This window comes from Sus scrofa, chromosome 13 (assembly GCF_000003025.6).
Source record: "Sus scrofa isolate TJ Tabasco breed Duroc chromosome 13, Sscrofa11.1, whole genome shotgun sequence".
Lineage (NCBI taxonomy): Eukaryota > Metazoa > Chordata > Mammalia > Artiodactyla > Suidae > Sus > Sus scrofa.
Window position 1 is genome coordinate 54662752 of NC_010455.5, and position 20266 is coordinate 54683017.

General features: G+C 44.0%; 1 protein-coding gene across 2 annotated transcripts in view; it reads right to left on the bottom strand.

Moving 5' to 3' along the window:
- The window catches only part of PDZRN3 (PDZ domain containing ring finger 3), a 245086-nt gene that overhangs the window by 3095 nt on the left and 221725 nt on the right, over positions 1-20266 (bottom strand). For both annotated transcript variants that reach the window (XM_021069221.1, XM_013980617.2), the window contains 6 exons: positions 15799-16046; positions 12829-12916; positions 4746-4844; positions 3367-3429; positions 1464-1565; positions 28-144 (listed from right to left, as the gene is read on the bottom strand). In XM_021069221.1, coding sequence (XP_020924880.1) covers positions 28-144; positions 1464-1565; positions 3367-3429; positions 4746-4844; positions 12829-12916; positions 15799-16046 — 717 coding nt within the window. The remainder of the gene's footprint in view (positions 1-27; positions 145-1463; positions 1566-3366; positions 3430-4745; positions 4845-12828; positions 12917-15798; positions 16047-20266) is intronic.

A 20266-nucleotide genomic window follows, 5' to 3' on the forward strand; every position in this document is an offset into this window, starting at 1 on the left:
GTTTGTGTGTGTGTGTGTGTCTGTTACCTGCTGCAGCACGCTGGCCGTGAACTGCATGGCCTGATGGTGCTGCTCCTCCAGCATGTCCATGTGCAGGTCATCCAGAAAGTCGTTTCTGTCATCATCCATCCAACCCTCATCCAGCTAGAGAGAGGCAGCAGCCCACACATGTTTCAGAAGAGGTTCCTTTTGCTTTCATTTTATATTATCTTTTAAGAAAGGCCATTACCCCGGGAGAGAACATTTCTAGGGTTCCCTCTGGGAGTCATGGAGATGCAGTCTGCCTGCTGTTGTGATCTAGGACAGAGAGCTACCCCAACCTCACAGCAAAGACAGCCCCCACCCTACACCACAAGTTGGGGAAATCTCTCAGCTGCTGTTTGATTTTTGCAGGGTGAAATGCTTTCACCCCAGTTTACTACTTTCAGTCAGGAAGGCCACTGAGCAGGGGTCAGGGAGCCTTAGCCCAGCTCCCTCTCCTGCTTGTCCGCCCACACACAACTCACTAGGTCCTAAAGAAAATGAACTTGTAGGGAGAGTTCTTTCACACAAGAAAATGTAGATCTACTAACTAGCTGTCAGTCTTGGGCAAGGCCTATCACTTTAATCTCTTTTAATAACTCTCTTGCTCATAAAAGAGCAAACTATTCAGGGGTCTGAGGTCTACTGCCTATGGGTTAAATCTGGCATGTGGCCCATTTTTTTTTTTTTTTTTTTTTTTTTAGTTTAATTGGAACATAGCCATGCCCATTTGTTTATGTATTGTCCGTGGCCACTTCCACACTACAATGGCAAGAAGCTAGCCACTGCACCAGAGACCATATATGGTTCCCAAAGCCACTCACATTCCATACGTGGCCCTTTAAAAAAGTCAAAGAAATATTAGCAGACTTTTTCTCAAAGTAAAAACTGTATTATGCATAAGATGTACATCATGATGATTTTATGTGTATATACAAGTGAAAGGATTACTATGGTCAATTAACATATCATCTCCTCACAGTATTTTTGTTGTGATGAGAACACTGAAATTTACTCCTAGCAAATTTCCAATAGTCAATACTGTGTGCCTAACTGTAGTCATCACGCTATATACCTCACCTATCTGCAATTGTAAATGAGACCAGTACACGCACTGGTCAGGTCTTGGGAGGGTGAACATGTTGATGGGCATGACCCTGGCTGTTCTCCATGCCATTATGTTTCTTTCTCTCTTCATTACGATCCCTGCATTAATGAACCTGCGGGGCCTGCAGTGTAAATGCCAGGTAGATGTCAGTGCCACCCTTAAAAGGTCAAAACAAAAAAGAGATTTGAAATTACAGCATGTCAGATTACCTTCCCAGGGTACCGTGTACCTTCAAGTTCAGATTCAATACTTAGGCAGTGTTCTGCAGGCCCAGGGACTCTACTATTGCTTTTAGAACTACAGATGCACCTTCCCGTGTAGGAAGCAGACTCACCTGGAGTTCGGGCCTTGCAATTAGCAAGGAAAAATTCTTGTTTTCTTCACTGGTTAGAAGAGCCACAGCCTCTTCACGGTTCTGTACCTCTATCCCATTAATCTTAAAAGAAAAAGAAAAAGGTGAAGTGGAAGACCGTGGCATAATGAGGTTGTGCAAAATCATTCTCTACTGTTTCAGGCCTGCCTCAGTCACCCACTTACAGATGGGACATAGAACTTCCATGTAGCTTGAAAGGAATGCTGCTTTTTAGAAGGAAAGGCCTTGCTCAGACTGATGCAGTGCCTCTGGTCTACCAGGCAGCTTCCATGAGTTAGTTCACAAGATGAGGCTATGTGAACAGAAGTGGCATGGGCTTCTGAAGGCAGCGCTGAGAAAAATCACAGTGTTGTGAAGAGGGAAAACATCTCATCAATTTAATGAGACATAATTAAATACACTCAGGCAGGAATATAAATAGAATATGCTGAAGCATTACTACAGATATTTTCAAATAATATGGGAGAAAAAAGAACAGTGGGTCTGATGCGAACATTCTGCAATTATACAGGTGTTTCATGTCCCCATTTTGACACTGTGACTTCTTTGGGTGAGAAAGAAGGTCAAGGGGGGGGACTCTCTCACTATCACACCTGATAACTTTCTTGCAGGATTTTTGGCTCCTGTTCTGGCAACTTCGAGCTCTGCTGGCCTGGGGTTCTCAGCTCCAGAGGATGCAGCAATGGTCTCACTGAGCTGCAAGGTGAGCCTTCTATCCATCTGACTCTTGATACCAGTGAAGCAAGAGGCAGCAAAGGGGGTGATGCTACTACTGGTTGGGTGATTGATCTTGTTACCAAGGGGGTAGGGTTTCTATGACAAAATGGAGTTAAGGAGGGCTGTGTAAGGAACTCAGTACTCCCATGCCCATGGGGAGGTGCTAGTGGAAATCTACAGCAAGTACTGCTGAGGATTCAGCCCCTTCAGATATGAAGGTTTGGGCTGAAGTCTGGGGAGGTGTCGAGTAAGCAGAGGAAACAGAAAATGAAAATTACTCACAGTGAGCTCTGTAATGATATGTATAAACACACTGGATTAGAAATGAGAAGGTAGGAATGAGCAGAGGTAGAAGCTAAGCTAAGCCTTCTAGCCAAGAACCAAAGAATCTCAATTTTTTTGAGATCAGAAAAGACTGTAGCTTAAAGAGAAACAATGGTCTCATTTTGACTCCAAAGAGCAAAGGGTGACAGATAAAGAAGCTACTCTTAAAAGCTATTCCAGCAGTTCCCACTGTGGTGCAGCAGGATTGGCAGCCTCTCTGGAGCACCAGGACATTGGTTTGATTCCCACCCAGCACAGTGGGTTAAAGGAACCAGTGCTGCCACAGCTGCAGCACAGGTTACAACTGCAGCTCAGATCCCTGGCTTGGGAACTCCATATGCCTCAGGGCAGCCAAAGAAGAAGAAGAAAAAAAGCCATTCCATATAGTACTTAAAGGTGGAGTCCTAAAGTATAAGAGACTTCTTTAACGTGAAGTGATCAGTCTGAAATTTATCTTTCAGAGAAAGCTAAAATGAGATTGTGGTTCATAAATTGCAGACTTATTTGGCCCAGTGATATGTTATCTTTGGCCCAAAGAGAATGAAAGGAAGTGAGGTGAGCTGGTATAGATCCTGTAAGGTGCTGGGGTGGCTGTCTTAGACCAGGCATCCTCTCTCCAGTTTGTCTCAGGCCTCACCACTTCCTGCTACCTGGTATTTTTCAGTTTGTGCTTCTGTCATTAGTATAACATGAATTAACTTCACCACATATTTGATTTTGTGAACCCTGTTCACGGACTTCTGCATTTGCAACCCTAAATCTATTTCTAGAACCAGTTTGCTCTTCAGTGATGGCCAGAGGAGCTGTCTGGAAGCTGACCTACCTGGATAATTCGGTCTCCTTCCCGGATGCGCCCATCCTTGGCTGCGATGCTGTTGGGGTCGATCTGAAACACAGAGCAGACATCTCAGCACTGAGGGAGTGACTCAGACATGCACAAAAATAAATACTGGTGCTTCCCAGCATCCGCTTCACTTCTAACACATAGTCATGCGTGGAAATAAACAAGACTCAGTATTGTGCAAGGAGAGACAAACATGGACTCATCTGGTGCCAAGCCCTTTCCAGACTATGTTCCCAGGTCCCTGTGTGCCAACCGTGCTACACAAGAGCATGCACAGACCCCACCGACCTGAGTGGGTGGAGATGCACAGCCAACTTTTGTTCCATGCACAGGAAGGAAAATCAGACGTGTGATGGAGAATAGGTTAAAGGGTACCCTTCATTACACTAACTAGCAACTGTCTCTTAATTGTTTTACCAAATATGTACATTAAACTTTGGAGAATAACTTTAAAAATTAAAGATAGTGGGTAAACCACAAGATCCTACTGGATAGCACAGGGAGCTATATTCAATATGCTGTGATAAACTGTAATGGAAGAGAATTGAAAAAGAATGTATGTATAACTGAGTCACCTTGCTGTGCAGCAGAAATTAACATAACATTGTAAATCAACTACAATAAAATTAAAAAAATATAATTGAGAGAAGTGGGCTTGAACTTGGGAGAGATACCTCCAAATGCAGTAATGATGGATGAACTTAAGCTTGGTGGAGCAAGTATAACCAAAGGGATAATTATGAAGCCTAGGAGACACATCCCTTGGCTCCTCCCATAGAGACAGAGTTCATTTCCTGACAAAATTGGATTGCTATGCTTGCAAAGATGGGGGCATGTGGTAATGAATCCACACTGGAACTGTGACTTCGAATTGTCTTCTCTGGAAAAGTCAAAATAGCTTCCATCTATGCACTTTGAAGTTGCATTCGAACTTATATGGCTCCAACTATATACACTTGCCAAAAGCAAAAAGAGAAACAGATACAGAAATACTTGAAAAAGTGTAAGTGCTTTCCTCCACCATCCCATTCTGTGGACACGAGATGGGAAATGTGAATCTGCTGTCCCCTCAGGGGTGAACACACGAAACCATGTCAATGGCTTCGTTTTATGGCCAATTGGCAGGCTTCAGGAGGGTAATTTTGCCTTATGTGCTGACATGGGAACTTACGCTCTACAAAGATATGCAACTCCATGGACTGTGGTAAAAGGGACAAAGACATTTGTGTCTTTCCAAAGACATTTCAATTAGCCAGAGTTAAGGCTGGTTAACACATAAAAGGAAGAAAAAAAAAAAATCAAAACACAAAAACCCTCTTTGTCTTGATATGATAGTTATAAAAAATGAGCCTTGATACCTCGCTTATATAAATCCCAATATCATCTTCGTCATCTGTCCGGTAGCACACGGTGAGGCCCAGCTTGTCCTGGCTGTTCATTCTGTAGAGATCCACTTCCTAGACAAAGAAAGGGCATTTCCAGTGAGCCCAGCCAGCAGAGAAGCTGCGAGGACGTCAGATGCTTGAAAAACACTGTTTTCAATGAGGACCTGGATTTCTTTGCATTCAGCTGCGCAGGGAAGTTAACTTACTAAACCAAAAGTGATTATGGACATGGGATCAATGCCCAGGGCATTTCTGACCTTTCAGTCAATATAAAGTCATTTTGAAAATAGTTATTTTATTGATCCCCCAAAGAAAAATTAGCCATATTTCACTCAGCGTTGAGACTTCTGGGATAGGGCTTTGAAAAAGTGTTCTTTCAATGTCTGCCACAAAAAGTATATTTTCCAACCCCGGACCATCCAGCCATTTCAGTGCAAATGTTTCAAATGTGTTTGGTTAGATTATTTCACGTCGTGTTCCCTCATATGCACAGTAATAGAACTTGCAAACAGATTACACATAAATTGATCCAAGGAGGAGGGTAACGTGATAGCACACAATTAATGCTTTCCACAACAGCTGTGATATTTACAGTCGAGAAATTAGTTTCAGCCGCTATTACAGCAAATTAAATAAGATAAAGGCAAAGCGAGTCCAAATGCGAGACACATGAGCATGGGGAATGCTGCTGTATTTGCCAATTAGTCTGCACCTCAGAATGAAGTCAGAACTTTGAAAATTGTTGGAGCCTGGGGAGGGGGCTGTGCAATTCTCTAAACGTGTTCACAGGCCACATCACCCATACTGCCAGCCACCCCTGGAAGACTGCGGTGGGAAACTCCAGGCCTTCAAGCTACTGTTTGAAGGGATGCCTGCTAATAAGTTCTCAGGCAGATCCCCTGGTCTGGTGGTGTTATCTGCTTGCCAACCAGGTGGGGCTCTGAGATGGGGTCTGACTCTGGGAGCATCTTCTCTTTCCTGGCTCTTATTGGCAGGTGCTGAGGACACAACAGTTTTTGTAATGAAGCTCAAAGCTGTTATATAGCAGACACTTTCTGACGGCCTCCCCTGGGTGCCTAATACCATGGACACTTTCTAGACAGAAGAGCAGGAGGTGCAAAGGCCCTGGGGCCAGTAGAGCCAACGTGCAGCGAGCAAGGAAAAATGAGGGAATTGAACATGGCTTTTATTTCAACTTATGGGAAGCCTTGGAAAACTTTTAAGTGAGGACTGCTATGATCTGGTGGATATTTACAGTATCCTTTCTGGCTGATGTGTGGCTTATAAGGTGTTGGCGAAGACAGGCAGACCTGAGTGCAGATGCCAACTCTAGCTCTTTCGAGAAGCTTCACCTTGGGGTTTCAGGGGCTTGTTACTCCATCTAAGCCTGTCTCTTCACTAGTACACATCATCCTGCTACTTGCACAGGGTGACATGTCACTGAGATGAGGTCTGCCCAGAGACAGTCCCCCGAAAATGGTAGTATAACTGGTATGTGCAGGGTAGGTTACTTGCCTGAAGTCACAGCAGTTGTTTGGAGCCGAGTGCAAAGAATTCTCATGCCTCCCACCCCCCATAAGATAATTTTGTTTTCTGAACACTGATATGTTAATTAATTCAATGACTTCCTAATTATAGCTATAGCAATCTGGCATATTTTCCTTAAATGAAATCCTATTAATTTCTGATAATTTAGTTGAGTTGCATAGAAATTTCTTTGCTCTGAGAAACAGACAAAGATGTCATGTGGGTATGGTCCAAAGGGAGGACTTGGTCTATTTGTTTTCTGGAATAGGTTCATGTGCATCCAGAGCAGAGAGAAGGATAACTGGAGAGGTCGTAAGAAGAAAAATGAGAAAGATAATAAATGTTGTGCTATGACTTTTACCAGAATGAAAAGGATAATACTGGCTATAGTTTCTCTGAATGATTGGCCACTGAGGTAACTCTCTCAAAGAAAGTCAAAAGATATCACGGCCCCACAGAACTTCATCCTACTACTACTCAGAGTAGACTTCAAGGTCATAATGAGGTCAGGGCAGGAACTGAGGGGAGTGTTTAGAAACTTTTACAGCACATAGACACTGTCACAACAGCCAAGGATGAGAAGAGCAGACTTCTCCCACTGACCAAGGTGTAGACCAAGCGAGGTATTGTTGAACTGAAGTGGCCAGAGATGAGCTGCACAGTCACACATGGAAGAATTACGTACTGGTCAGTGACACATTACAATTAAAACTACCAGCCAACTCGGTCCCCTAGTCTTTCACCACTTGAGAGTCTGAGAAGCAAGACTCTGTGATACCCACCTAGAGTTGAGGGCTCCATTTAAGAACCCAGAAAAGTGAGAAGACTGGAAAGGATGTCTTGGGGGAGAAAGCAGCATGAGGTACTAGGGATATTTGAGTAGGGAAATAAGAAAGCTCACAAGGAATGTGATAGCTTAAGGTCTGAAATTTAAAATAAAAAAAGATTGCATTTATCTGCCCTAGTACCCAATAGCCATAGTCAAGGTAATTTTGATCAAAACCTAACCTGAAAAGTATTTCTGCTCTTTTTGGTCAATATTTTGTTTGACAGATGTTGGGAGAACCAATGAGCTATTAAAGTAGACGTTAGTTCATGTTGCTACTGATGAGGTGATTTTTTTCCTCATGTACTTTTCCCTTCTGAATCCAACAGTTTCTTCAAAAAAAATCTAATACTTTAAGAACCAGAAAGAAAATTTTCTTGGAATAAAATGTCAGGCTGGCATGGAAAACATCCTAAAACATTTGTTGCTTTACAATATTTTCACCTGAATCACTGATAATTAAGAACTGTATCTTACCTTATTCCTTACTTAAATATTTTTAATATGCTGCTATTAACCACATATGTGGTTAGCAAATTAGTCATAGATTCCCCATAAATATTGTTGGGGCTTATGTTCCATACCATACATTATGGTCAAACATATGACATTTTTGCCTGGTGAAGAAGGTCTGTATGCAGTTACTGATATTCTGACAATGATGTGTCCTCACTACAGTAGAGTAATATAGACCCCAGAACTGCATAGAGCCTTGAAGTCCCATTGCACACCTTCCCAGGAGAGGCTATTATGGGGACAGTCACATTCTCACTTTGGCTGGACTTGACTTAAAAGCAACAAAGGCCAATCATCAAAAAGTCTACGAATAACAAGCTGGAGAGGGTGTGGAGAAAAGAGAACCTTCCTACACTGTTGGTGGGAATGTAAATTGGTGCAGCCACTATGGAAAACAGTATGGAAGTACCTCAGAAAACTAAATATAGAATTACCATGTGATGTAGCAATCTGTCATGACAAAACTGTAATTCAAAAATATACACGCACCTCTGTGTTAATGCCAGCACTGTTCACAATGGCTAAGACATGGAAACAACCTAAATGTCCATCAACAGAAGAATGGATTAAGATATGTTACATATACATAATGGAATACTACTCAGCTGTAAAAAAAATGAAATAATGCCATATGCAACAACAGGGATGCAACTAGAGGTTCTTGTACTTAAGTGAAGTAAATCAGAAAGAGAAAGACAAATATATCACTTATATGTGGAATCTCAAATACGGCACAAATGAACCTACCTACAAAACAGAAACAGCCTCACAGACATAGAGGATAGACTTGCGGTTGCAAAGGGGGAGGGAGTGGAATGGACTGGGAGTTTGGAGTTCATAGATGCAAACAATTACATTTAGAATGGATAGACAAAAAGGTCCTATTGTATAGCACAGGGTACAATAGTCAATATCCTGGGATGGACTATGATGGAAAATAGTAAAAAAGAATGAATATATATATATGTGTGACCGAATCTCTTTGATGTACAGCAGAAATTGGCACAACATGGTTAATCAACTATGCCTTAATAAAAAAAGCTTTAAAACCTGCAGAGGCCAAATTCCATTATTTCTGTGGTTGAGAAGCCCCAGCCTGGCTCCAGCTAAGGCGCACACACTGTGTGTCAGGGCAGCACATGGGGGGAGCTGTCTCCAGTCCAAGTATGTCCAGGCTCTCTTCTGCACCCCCAATTCTAACTGGCTGTGAAGCACAACGTTAGGACATGATGTTTCATACAGACTCAAGAAAGGGAGTGTCCTTCTGATTTAAGGGCAGTACTCTGGTAACTGCTTTCTATCCTGGAAATGGTCTGGCTTTAAAAGGATGAGTGATAATAGAAAAACTGATGCTGGTAAAGCACATTTCCAGTAATAAAAAAGTGTAAGGTATTCTCAGGTTTACTCTAGGTATGTACTTGACATTGATGTTAGCTAGGATGGCACTGGCTGTATTTCCTTGTGTTATCTGGATCTTCCTGGGAAATAAAAGCAAAAGTTGGGAAAGTGTCACGTAGCAGGCATACGACAGGATTTAGCTGTGGTGACTCTATTTCCAAGAGATGGTTCCACATCACAGAGAAGAGCATGGCTGCTAATCGTTAAGCAAAGAGTGAACCATGAAACGTTTTCAGAAGCACTGAAAGTACAACAGTGTAAGAGGTGAAACTTTCTTGAGACTTGTATAGATTTGGGTTTTATCTTGGTTGCTCAAAAGGATTATACTAATGTAACAGAAATTGAGTAAATGAATTGTGCAGTAAAAGAAATATCTAGCTTTATAGACTGTGCATGGTAGGTGCTCACTAAAATTGAGTGAACTGACTTGAGATTCCAAGGTAAAGCAAAGATCCAAATGAAAAATAAACTTGATACAGAATATTACTCAGCCATAAGAATGAAATAGTGCCATCTGTAGCAACATGGATGAACCTAGAGATGGTCAAACTAGGTAAAATTAGACAGCTGATGAATAACACTGTATCACTTGTATGTGGAATCTAAAAAAAAGGATACAAAAGATACAAATTAACTCATTTGCAGAACAGACTCATAGACATAGAAAACAAACTTACAGTTATTAAAGGGGACAGGTGGGGGGGGTGAAGGGATGGACTGGGGGTTTGGGACTGGCATATGCCCACTGTGGTATATGGAATGACTGTCCCAATGGGGACCTGCTATATACCACAGGGTACTCTACTCAATATTCTGTGATCATCTATATGGGAAAAGAGTCTGAAGGAGAATGGATGTGGGTATTCGTATAACTGAATCACTTAGTTGTATAGCAGAAATTTCTCAGCTATTCTACCATTTTATAAACACAGGCAGCATTTTGAGGTTCAGTGGAAATGGCAGTTCCTCAAACTTACAGGTTTGTTTGTCAATTCTCCACAATGCATTCTGACTCTGAGCTAGAGCTAGAGCCCTATAACCACTGAGCACATCAGGAAAGCTTATCAATATATATCAGTCTGTGATGATGGAGATAAGACTGTGAAGAAGACATTAATCAAGCTGGTATAAATAATGTATTACCATTATCTGGATTACAGCTCCTGCACCACGGGTGTCCTGTTGCTTACTGGTCTAGATGGACCACTGGATAAAAATGAACAGCAAAGCCTGACATTTTAGATGAAATTGAAACGACAGTTCAATTAAGAGAATTAAGGCGGGGGGGCATTCCGCCTTGGTGATCCAAGCTGTTGCAACAGCAGCCACTTTAATCAGAGAGAGGCCCAAAGACTAAGCATTGGACACAAGATTGAGCCATGCTGAGATATGCTAGGACCTAGGGGGATGATACACAGGCCAAGATAAGAGCAGGTGGAAGGTCCTTAATACAGGTGGTGGGACAAAAATGGTCAAGTGCTGATGGAACTGGGAGTGTGATAAGGTGGCTGACATAGGGCAGGGCTGAGCTGGGAGGGTTCCCTGGAGGAGCCCTTGTGCTGTGCCTTAAAGGCTAAAGAAAAATGCATGCCTGCTATAGAGCACAGAGAACTCTACCCAGTATTCTGTGATAATCTATGTGGGAAGAGATTCTGAGAGAGAATGGATGTGTGTATATGTATGACTGGGTCACTTTGTTGTACAGCAGAAATGATCACAACCTTGTAAATTAACTATTCTTCAAGAAAACTTTAAAATAAGAAAAATGCATCGGTTGCCTGGAGGGGCAGCCTGCATCATCCCTAGGATGATCTCAATTTTCTTGGGATCTGCGGAGACTGTGGTGGGAAACCAGCTCTGGAGATCATTTTAGTCTCCCTGTTGAAAGTGTAGCTTTCCTTTCTTTCTGGCCTCAAAATTACGTCATCAGACACAACAAAGGTGATGGCAGCTTAACAGCCCAGGTAGGATGCTACTGATGAATCAACTGGGAAATCAAAACAAAAGCAAGAAAAAAAAAAGCCTTCTTCAGATGCCTATTTTCTTTCTTAATTGCCTACAGGAAGATCTAGAGCAGGTGTTCAGTACCTGCAAATTTATGGGTAATTATTTGGCGGCTCAACCCTTGGGCATACTCTTGTGTAATCCTTTTACCGCTAAGCAGTTTCACAATAACAGGGATTTGACACTTACCTAAATATGATCATTTTGTGTGCTTTAACAGAGAGAACATCTGTTTTTCTCTGTGCATTTGCTCCCATAATATCCCCAAACACTCATAGAGTTCCCTCCCGTATAATATCCATGAAACTAGTTCTTTTCAAAGGGTGTGGACGTTGATCTAATTGAACTGACATGATGAGCGGTGTGTTGAGATGGGACCCCTGACTCACAACAAGCCTGGGCGGAAGTAAAACTGGCTGATGGAACCAACCACAGACAGACTGCTGACCCATTTAAGAAATCTCAAGAAGGAGTGGGGTGACAGCCAGGCAGTCTCCCAGAAAACTGGGTCTGCTGTAGAAAACTCAGCTCTTGGCAGTGCCATTGTTCATTAACCTTCTCACATTTACCAGGCTACCTTCCAGGGACGCATCTCTGAAACAGAGCCTTCCTGGGCATACAGACACTGTTCCCTCCTGGACACTCTGTCCTGGAGAGAAGCCACAGGAGCCTCAGGAAGAACCTACCTGAGTCTTGACCTCAAAACTTAAGAAGGGTTGTTTATCCAAACCCAGCAGGTTCACTTTATGCAATGGTGCTCAGTCAACATAAATAACCTGGTGACATCTAAGTGGCCATGAACAAAAGTCCAAATGTAAAAGCAGCCTTCCTTCTCTTCATAGCAACGGATGTTCATTTGCTGCCTGAGCCAGTGATAACAGCATTTCTTTTAAAATAAATTTTCCAGCAGTGCCACGGTAGCTGTTCTGAGTCACTTAGTTTAAATGAGTTGGGTTGAGTTAAAGGGAAATAGGAAGCAAACAATGGTTCTGGTCATAAGCAGATAAAACAAAATAACTAAGGCAGAATGGGCCAAATTGGGCAGATGTTGTGGCAACTCAGTGACCTCCCCCACCCCTATCCCCGAAATCACATGCAAGCCTTAGAGACAGGAACATTCTTTTGGGGAGAGACCTCAGCTTCCAGATTCTCAAAGGCGTTAGAAACTAACAACTAAAGAATCCACTGCTATAAAGTGAAGTTGAACTAAATACCACAGACTTCCGAAGCCTGCACCTGACTCCATCAGTCCAGCTCCTGAGACATCGGATAGCCTTTTAAAGACTTCTACTTTTGTCACAGTGGTCACAGAAAAGCATTCTTGGCATATAAACATGATTCAGCAGCCCTTCTTCTTGAAAAGCCATGTTCCAAAGAGCCCTAGACCCACTGAAGGGGTTTTTGTAAAAGAAATCCCCAAAAAGAGGACATTCCATGAGGTTCCACTATCTAAATTTATGCTGATAGTGAACTTACCAGTCTTTTTTTTTTTTGGTCTTTTTAGGGCTGCACCTGTGGCATATGGAAATTCCCAGGCTATGGATCGAACTGGAGCTGGAGCTGCTGGCCTGCACCACAGCCACGGCAACATGGGACCCCAGCCACATCTGTGACCTATGCCACGGTTCATGGCAATGCCAGATCCTTAAGCCACTGAGCAAGGCAAGGGATCGAACTTGTGTTCTCGTGGATGCTAGTCAGATTCATTTCTGATGAGCCACCACAGGAACTCCATTATTAGTCTTAACAATGGTTGTTCAAATGAGACATGGACGTTCTTCTTACCTCCAGCTCCAGCTCCTCCCTGTCCATCTCCTGATGGATGCCTCCAATGTAGTCATTTGGGTCATAGTACTCATGGGCTGAGGGATGCCTGAAAAGAGACGGAAGACCAGTAAGGCACTGCTTCCAGTACTGAGTATCTGTCATCATGACCCCCTGGCCAGGTTCAGTAGTGTCAGGATGGCCGTTCTCAGAGTCTGAGGCTCTAAGTTCATGTCTCTCTGGTTGTGTTTCCTGGCAGTGTCAGGACCTCCCGCGTAATACTTCCACCACCTTTGCTCAAGCTGCAAGCTAATGGAACCTCTGGGAGCAGAGGCATTGGGAATTACAACAGGCTTGGTCAGGTCAGTGGTTCTGAAAGGTGTCAGATATGGATGGAGAGCTTCACCCTGATTGTTGGCTGGGGACCCAAATCCTCATGCTCTCAAAGGTCAGTGCAGCAATCAATGGGCTCTGGTCTTCCCACCCAGGCACTTAACTTTGGAAACAACAGAGCAGACAGGAGTGGTCATTCAGAAGAGGACTGGCTTTCAATTTGCTGGACCCATCGGGCAAATAAACTGCCTGCACTTAGGGGGCTGTGAGTGTTGAGGATGCTGCTGCAGGCCTGGGCTTTCAGGCCTCACGTCACCACTCCCCCGCCCCATTCTGCCCCTCACACATGCCTGCTCTTCTCTGACCTTGGAGCTAAAACCACGACAGGGCTGACCTTTGCACTCTTCTGACATTTCTCAAATTGCCCCTGGGGGGTGAGTCATGTCATGTTAACTAGACTTAAGAGGAAATTAAGGGTTTGGCATCTAAAAAGCCTGTCACCATGACGGTTCAACAGCTGAGCGTCAGGAGTTGCCTTCAAGGCTCATCAATAGGAGAGGCAGTTGGGGTCTAAAACGTCAAATAATTGGTTTGAATGATCATAGTCAGGGAATAGTCTCATCGTTTTCCAGCAACTGGGATGCTTTGGAGTATTGTGGTTAAGATCTGTGAGAGGAGGTAAGACAAACCTGCTTTTAATCCAGCTGCCAACCTAGGCTGGGTAGAACTGCTGAGTCTGCACTGGAGGGAAAGTCTTAAGAAATGAGTGACAGTTCTTTGCATACTGCCTTGTACACTGTGAGTGTCAGACAGGTACCCCCTCCTCCTCCACCTTTACACACTGTCAGCAGCAACCGAATCCACTTTGTCATGCCAGGGGGATTAGCCCTGGCTTCTGATGACAGGTAACCATCCAAACCATGGGATAAAAGGCCAGCCTGTGTCTGGCATCTGTCAGAACAACAGGACACATGTGTGTTCACTCCAGCTATTGAGTTACCAATAGAAACCCAACAGGTACCACTTAGAAGAGGCAGAGATGCCCTTTGAAAAAAAGCATGGAGGCAATGATCTGAACTGGGAACAAGATGGGCAGAGACAAGCAGGATTCTAACAGCAGCCAGAGAGGCTAAGGTGGGGAAGTAGACACCTTGCTCACAGACATGCAGAATTACATGCAAAAAGCCACAGTCCACTGGATTTTTTTTTCTTTTCTTTTTTCTTTTTTTTTCTTTTTAAGGCTGCAGCATATGGTAGTTCTCAGGCTAGGGGTCAAACTGGAGCTGCGGCTGCCAGCCTATGCCACAGCCACAGCAACATGGGATCTGAGCCATGTCTGTGGTCTATACCACAGCTCACGGCAACACCAGATCATTAACTGAGCGAGGTCAGGGATCGAGCCAACATCCTCACAGACACTAGTTGTGTTCGTTACTGCTGAGCCACAATGTAACTTCCACTAGACATCTTTTAAGCCACCTGTCTATAGGAGAAAACTTCTTGCTCTTCATTTTTTCTCCTATATATTTTACATTAATCCTGAAATTAAGGATGATCTCTGCTATCATTTATCCAGTGCTTACCACATGCCATGCTGAGAACTTTCCACACATTATTTCAACCAACCCTATGACATGGGTACTATTCTTATCCCTATTTTATTTTATTTTATTTTATTTTTTTTTTTGTCTTTGTCTTTGTTGTTGTTGTTATTGTTGCTATTTCTTGGGCCGCTCCCACGGCATATGGAGGTTCCCAGGCTAGGGGTTGAATCGGAGCTGTAGCCGCCGGCCTACGCCAGAGGCACAGCAACGCGGGATCCGAGCCGCGTCTGCAACCTACACCACAGCTCACGGCAACGCCGGATCGTTAACCCACTGAGCAAGGGCAGGGATCGAACCCGCAACCTCATGGTTCCCAGTCGGATTCGTTAACCACTGCGCCACGACGGGAACTCCCTTATCCCTATTTTAATGTAGGAAAAATAAAGTCCAGGGAAAAAGAAAACTACTCAAGGTGCACAGCTAGAAGATTAGTTTGAGCCTCTGATTTGCCTGACTCAGGGGCTCTGAACCACTCGATGTCTCTGATAGTAAGAAAGGTAAGAGGGGTGACATGGAAAGTAATGGGATGTGTTGGGTCACAGGTGTTCCGTAATTGGTAGGTGTACTTACACAAGGCACATGTGGACTTACTCCATGGATCCAGGTTTGAAACAAGCCCCAAAATGGTGGAAGGCACCCCTGCTCCCCAGGGCTCTCTTTATACTCACCACTTACAACTTACTCTGTCGTCTCTTGAAAGGACCATCTGCATTCCCTCTGGTTCTAACTACGCAACCTCCCCACTGCCGTTTGTGGGGATCCAATTCTACTCTGAAACAACTTTTACAACATTTGTAAGCAACTCTGTTCTTGGATTATAATTTGAATAACTCCACTCCAGGGTTATAATACAGTAATTAATGTATCGGAGTGGTTCCGAGCAGGATTCAATTTATTGCCTCTACAAACAATAAAGTGAGCCATGGGCGACTTGGTGGGAAACAGTTAGGATGCGTTCATTTCTTTCACCACTTGGAAGGCAAGAAGCCAGCTCCCTGGTACTTCTCAACCACGCTTGCTTGACATGTTCAAGAGACATCATCGTGCTACTTACTCCTCTGGCAAGAGATAGGGATCCAGCACCGGTGGGGTGGGTGGTGACATCTTGGTAAGAGCCATGATGTGCTCGAAGGTGATGTCCGTCTGGGTGGCCGTGTCCACCGTTTGTGATTCTGCTGGAGGCGTGAACATTTTGGTCCGTGGCGTTCTCCTCAACACCTGCACCACGATGGGCTCTTTAGCAGTCTTGAAGGCTTCCACAGCCTGGTCATGAGTTGCTCTGGATAAATCTTTGCCGTTGACCTGTTGAGAAACAGGAAACAGGGAGAGGATTACTGTTAAGCAGAAGCTGGAAAGGCAGTTTTTGTGGGTAATCAGCTAAAAGGAAAACGGGGGGATGGCAGAGAACTTGGTGTCTCTGTTTCAGGTTTCCCAAGGAAAGCCCTGTGGGAAGGGGGGAGTTTTGAGGTGTGCAGGTCTGGCATGAAATGATGACTCTCAAGGGATGGGGGTAGGGGGTGGAGGAAGTCTGGGCTTCCTACCGGAAGGTCTTTAACACAATTTCATCCTCTGCTCTCGCCTGTGAGAGAAAAGTGTGGCCTCAGGGCCTCAGGCTCACAGCCTTTATCAGGCAGTAAGAGCTAACTGGTAATTAATTACACTGTTATGTTTTCAAGGGGTGTGTTTTTCTGGTTTGTGTCAGGTGACATCAGTTTTCCTTTGATTGAAGTCAGATGCTGTTTCCTTCTTAAATGAATGCCTTTGCTTTTCTTTACAAAGTCAATGGAGAATATTAGGTCAATAATAATCCAGGCCACAGGTGGATATGGCAGGGGTCACAGAGAAATTCAAACGACTGCCTTTTGCGGAATAAAGGGCTGCTTAATTGCTGTGTTCCTGCCCACTGTGGGCAGTTCTCTGCTCCTGCTGCACCCCCAGTGACCAAAAGTATGTTCCTCTCCCTCTCTCTGCAGGCACAAACAAGCCGCAGGAGATCACCTTGTGAGTTATTTGGGGGTCAGAATTTAGGATGCTGCATTCAGGATTCTTCCCAATGGTGGCATCCAAACAAAGGAACAGCTATCTTTAGAACAGCTTATGCCAGAGGGAATAGAAGTCAGAACCCTAGGTCTAGAAAAGGAAGTCATGTCAGACAACACAGAAGCCCAACTATTTAACTTACCCTCCCCTACCCATAGCAAAGAACGATGACGTTGTGTCCCAACAGACTGGTGATGTCTAATGACTGCAACTGCATGACAGTTGTATTTTGCTATCATTCCCCAAGGGATTGGTCTACTTTTTAAAGTCACTCTACAGAATATGTGTTTGCAGGAGTTCCTCAGCTTCACAAATCTGCTCAGGGCAGCACCACCGACAAATTCATGCCATTTAATGATAAGCACCAAAACCAACACTCAACCTTTTCCCTGTCCAGCATCTACATTTCCCCCTTCGCATCGTGCACTTCAAAGCACACAGACGATGAGCTCCATCCTCTGAGGTAGAGCACCTTATGTTCTCCTTGTCCAAGCAGAACATGAGTATTGATTAGGCAGCTGTTTTTCTATTTTTTCCAAGCCCTTTCACTCTGGCCCTATAGGGACAAGAACGCTTAGGTTGAAGTTCCTTGTCGACAACTGTTGAGCTGAGGAATAGATTTTGGATTCTTTCCTTGTGATGAAGCCCAAATGAATCACTCCAGTGGAGATTATTAATGATGTGGATTCAATCCACTTAATTTACTATCATCATGAGGGAGTTAAGCAGAGCAAGAACTGAGTTGCAAAATGACTCCAGTGCACCAGTAAATAAGTGAAAGGCTGAACGATCAAACTCTTAAAACCCTTCACCCTGGAGGATTGGAAACACCAGGACTTAACACCAGGACTGCCTTTGCTCTTCCTCCACTGAGGAAAGAAAGAAAGGGGAACAAAGGAATTCTTTCTAGTTTTTCTAGACCAGTTGATCACCTTGACCCCTTCCCTGCTCAGAGCCTGGAACTCTGGGGGCTTGAAAAATGAGGTGGGGGTTGGGAGACGAAAGACAAGCTGGATGGCCGTGAAATTCATGCTGAGGCCGAATTATCTGAGCCTTATTTTCCATTACTGCATGATACCAAGAGTCAAATCATGTAGGAATTTTTGATGCAATAGTAAATTTGTCCCTGGATTAAATTAGTGCCACAGGCAGCACCCTAAGGAGATGTCAGTTTGGCCAATGCCAGCTCACCCCTCTGGGGATGGCTTGTACTAAAGGTATTTTACCCATAATGAACTCAGACATGACGGCTTTTGAATGGATTCTGTAAGTTATGTCATATCTGTGCCTTCTCTATGTAAGTGCAAGAGAATTGCATTTTTGCAAAAAGGGAATGAACATGAGGTTTTCTTCTAGGAGTCCTCCTATTGTGCTTAAAAAAATTCATCCTAAGAGCCTTTGCTTTTACTCACACAATTAGGTCTTGCAAATACTGCAGCAGAAAGGTCAGCTGCCTGATAAAAAGCACCCCTCCTCGTTCTTCCAGCTTCCTCTAGGTTAAGAGAGCTCGGATTTCAGGATTTCATTTCTTTTCCACCAGATCAGTAGGCATTCCCTGGGGCGGGGGTGGCGTGGGGAGCTTGCTGTGAGGGGTTAATTGTCTTTAGCTTATACTGGTGGCCTGGTTCCTTGTGTTCAGTGATGGATTTAGGCACAGGCATGCCACACACTTCTGGTGGTTAGAAAGGGGCCATGCCAGCTCTGAGGTTTTATCCATTCTTCATAGGACACGAGGGAGGGATGGTTCTTTTCTGCTTCCTGGCAAGTCATCTGCTTGTGTTGCCTGGACGCACAGGAGCATCTTGGTACCACTTTAGGAGCTGGGTCTCTGAGGCCAGGTTAACACTGAGGGATGCAGAGTGAAAAATGGAGAATTGGGGTCTCTGGATGATTTTCATTGAGCGAATGAACTGATCAAACTTAGAATTCTTAACCCCAAACTTCTTAGCACATTTGATAACACAATCCTTATACTTCAGGCCATTTTAACTTGGGTCTGAATTCCTTGTAACCTCACACACCCCAACAGGTGTGGCTGTCACACCAGCTGTATTGTAAAGTTAGATGGGGATGTACTATAATGCTCCTATAGACATTCCTCTTATCTGTATAAAACAGTGAGAGGAGAAATGCTTTTCTGATTGGGAATATATCTTCATTAGCTTCTTATAGAAAAGTGAGGGAAACTACTGCTTTACTTGGATAGGTTTTATCAACCAATGCAAGAACCACTGAGCATAAGTGTAAATGGTACCTAGGGAGTGAAACAGGAAGCCCTCACCTGTGTGTGGCTAAGCTTAGAGGATTCTCAGGGGCAAACAGCTCCTCTGTGTCTCAGCGCACACAATTATAAACGCAGGCAGGCTTTTCCCAATCTGTGTGACACTGGGTGTTATTAAAAAGCAACAATGCAACAACATCTGTAACATCCCTATGGCCTAAGATGCAGAGAAACAGTAATGGCAAACCCAAAGTGGGGCCAGGACCTTTGTGGTGACTGTGAAATGCCCTCTCACCCCCCACCAGACCGTCACACCCCTTTATGGCTGGATCCTACAGGATGGGCAGTTCCGATGACTATGCCCGAGGGGACACTTTCAGTAGCCAAGTGCTGTGCATATTTTAATCAAACTCAGTTCAAGTATGCTCACCCCTCTACAAGCCAGGTGAGTACCTCCTTTCTTATACCTCAGGGTCGGAGGGCCCAGGAGCTGCATGGTGGGGTCAGACCAGGGTTAGAATCCTGACTGTTGTTTTGGGCAATTTATTCTGAATCTCGGTTTCCTCATGTGCGAATCAATGCAATTATAGTGTCATGCCTCCTAGGTTAGTGTAAAGTTTAATGAGATAATCTACTTTACAGCCTAACATGCAAATAATAAGAATTTACTAAGACCCCAGTGCTAAGGGGGCTTCTACCCCAGAACAGTCACATTTTCCCAGGAGAAAATAGCCTGCAAATCAAAGAAGCAGATGCAGCCTAGTCAGGTGGTCTAGAGAGACCTCTGTATACTGAAAGGCTTCTTTACTTCTCAGGGAAGTTTCCAGCCCAAATGTTCCTGGGCTACTGACATACACATTAATATTTTCAGCCCGCAGGTTGGGATCCTCTGTAGGCTGTGGGGGTGGGTGTATGCAACAGATAAATTTTACAGGACTTGACCCCTGCCATGCAAGCTCCTTGACAAGGCATTTTAGCTATCATTACATTCTCTTAAAAGACATGAGACAAGGCAGGGAGTTTACTATCCTAAACAATCCATTTTTGCAGCCAAATTTGTTTTGAATTACCTTATGCACATAACAGTTATTACCCTGTCATCTTGGAATCACATCACCGAGAGACTTAGTGAGGTGATGACTCTGGTGCACGCCGTCAGCCAGCCGAGAATGACAACCTTTATTCCCGGGATTAGCATTACATGTACATTACACAAAACGGCAGCGATGATGGCTGCAATTACAGGCGGAATGTGTGTCCC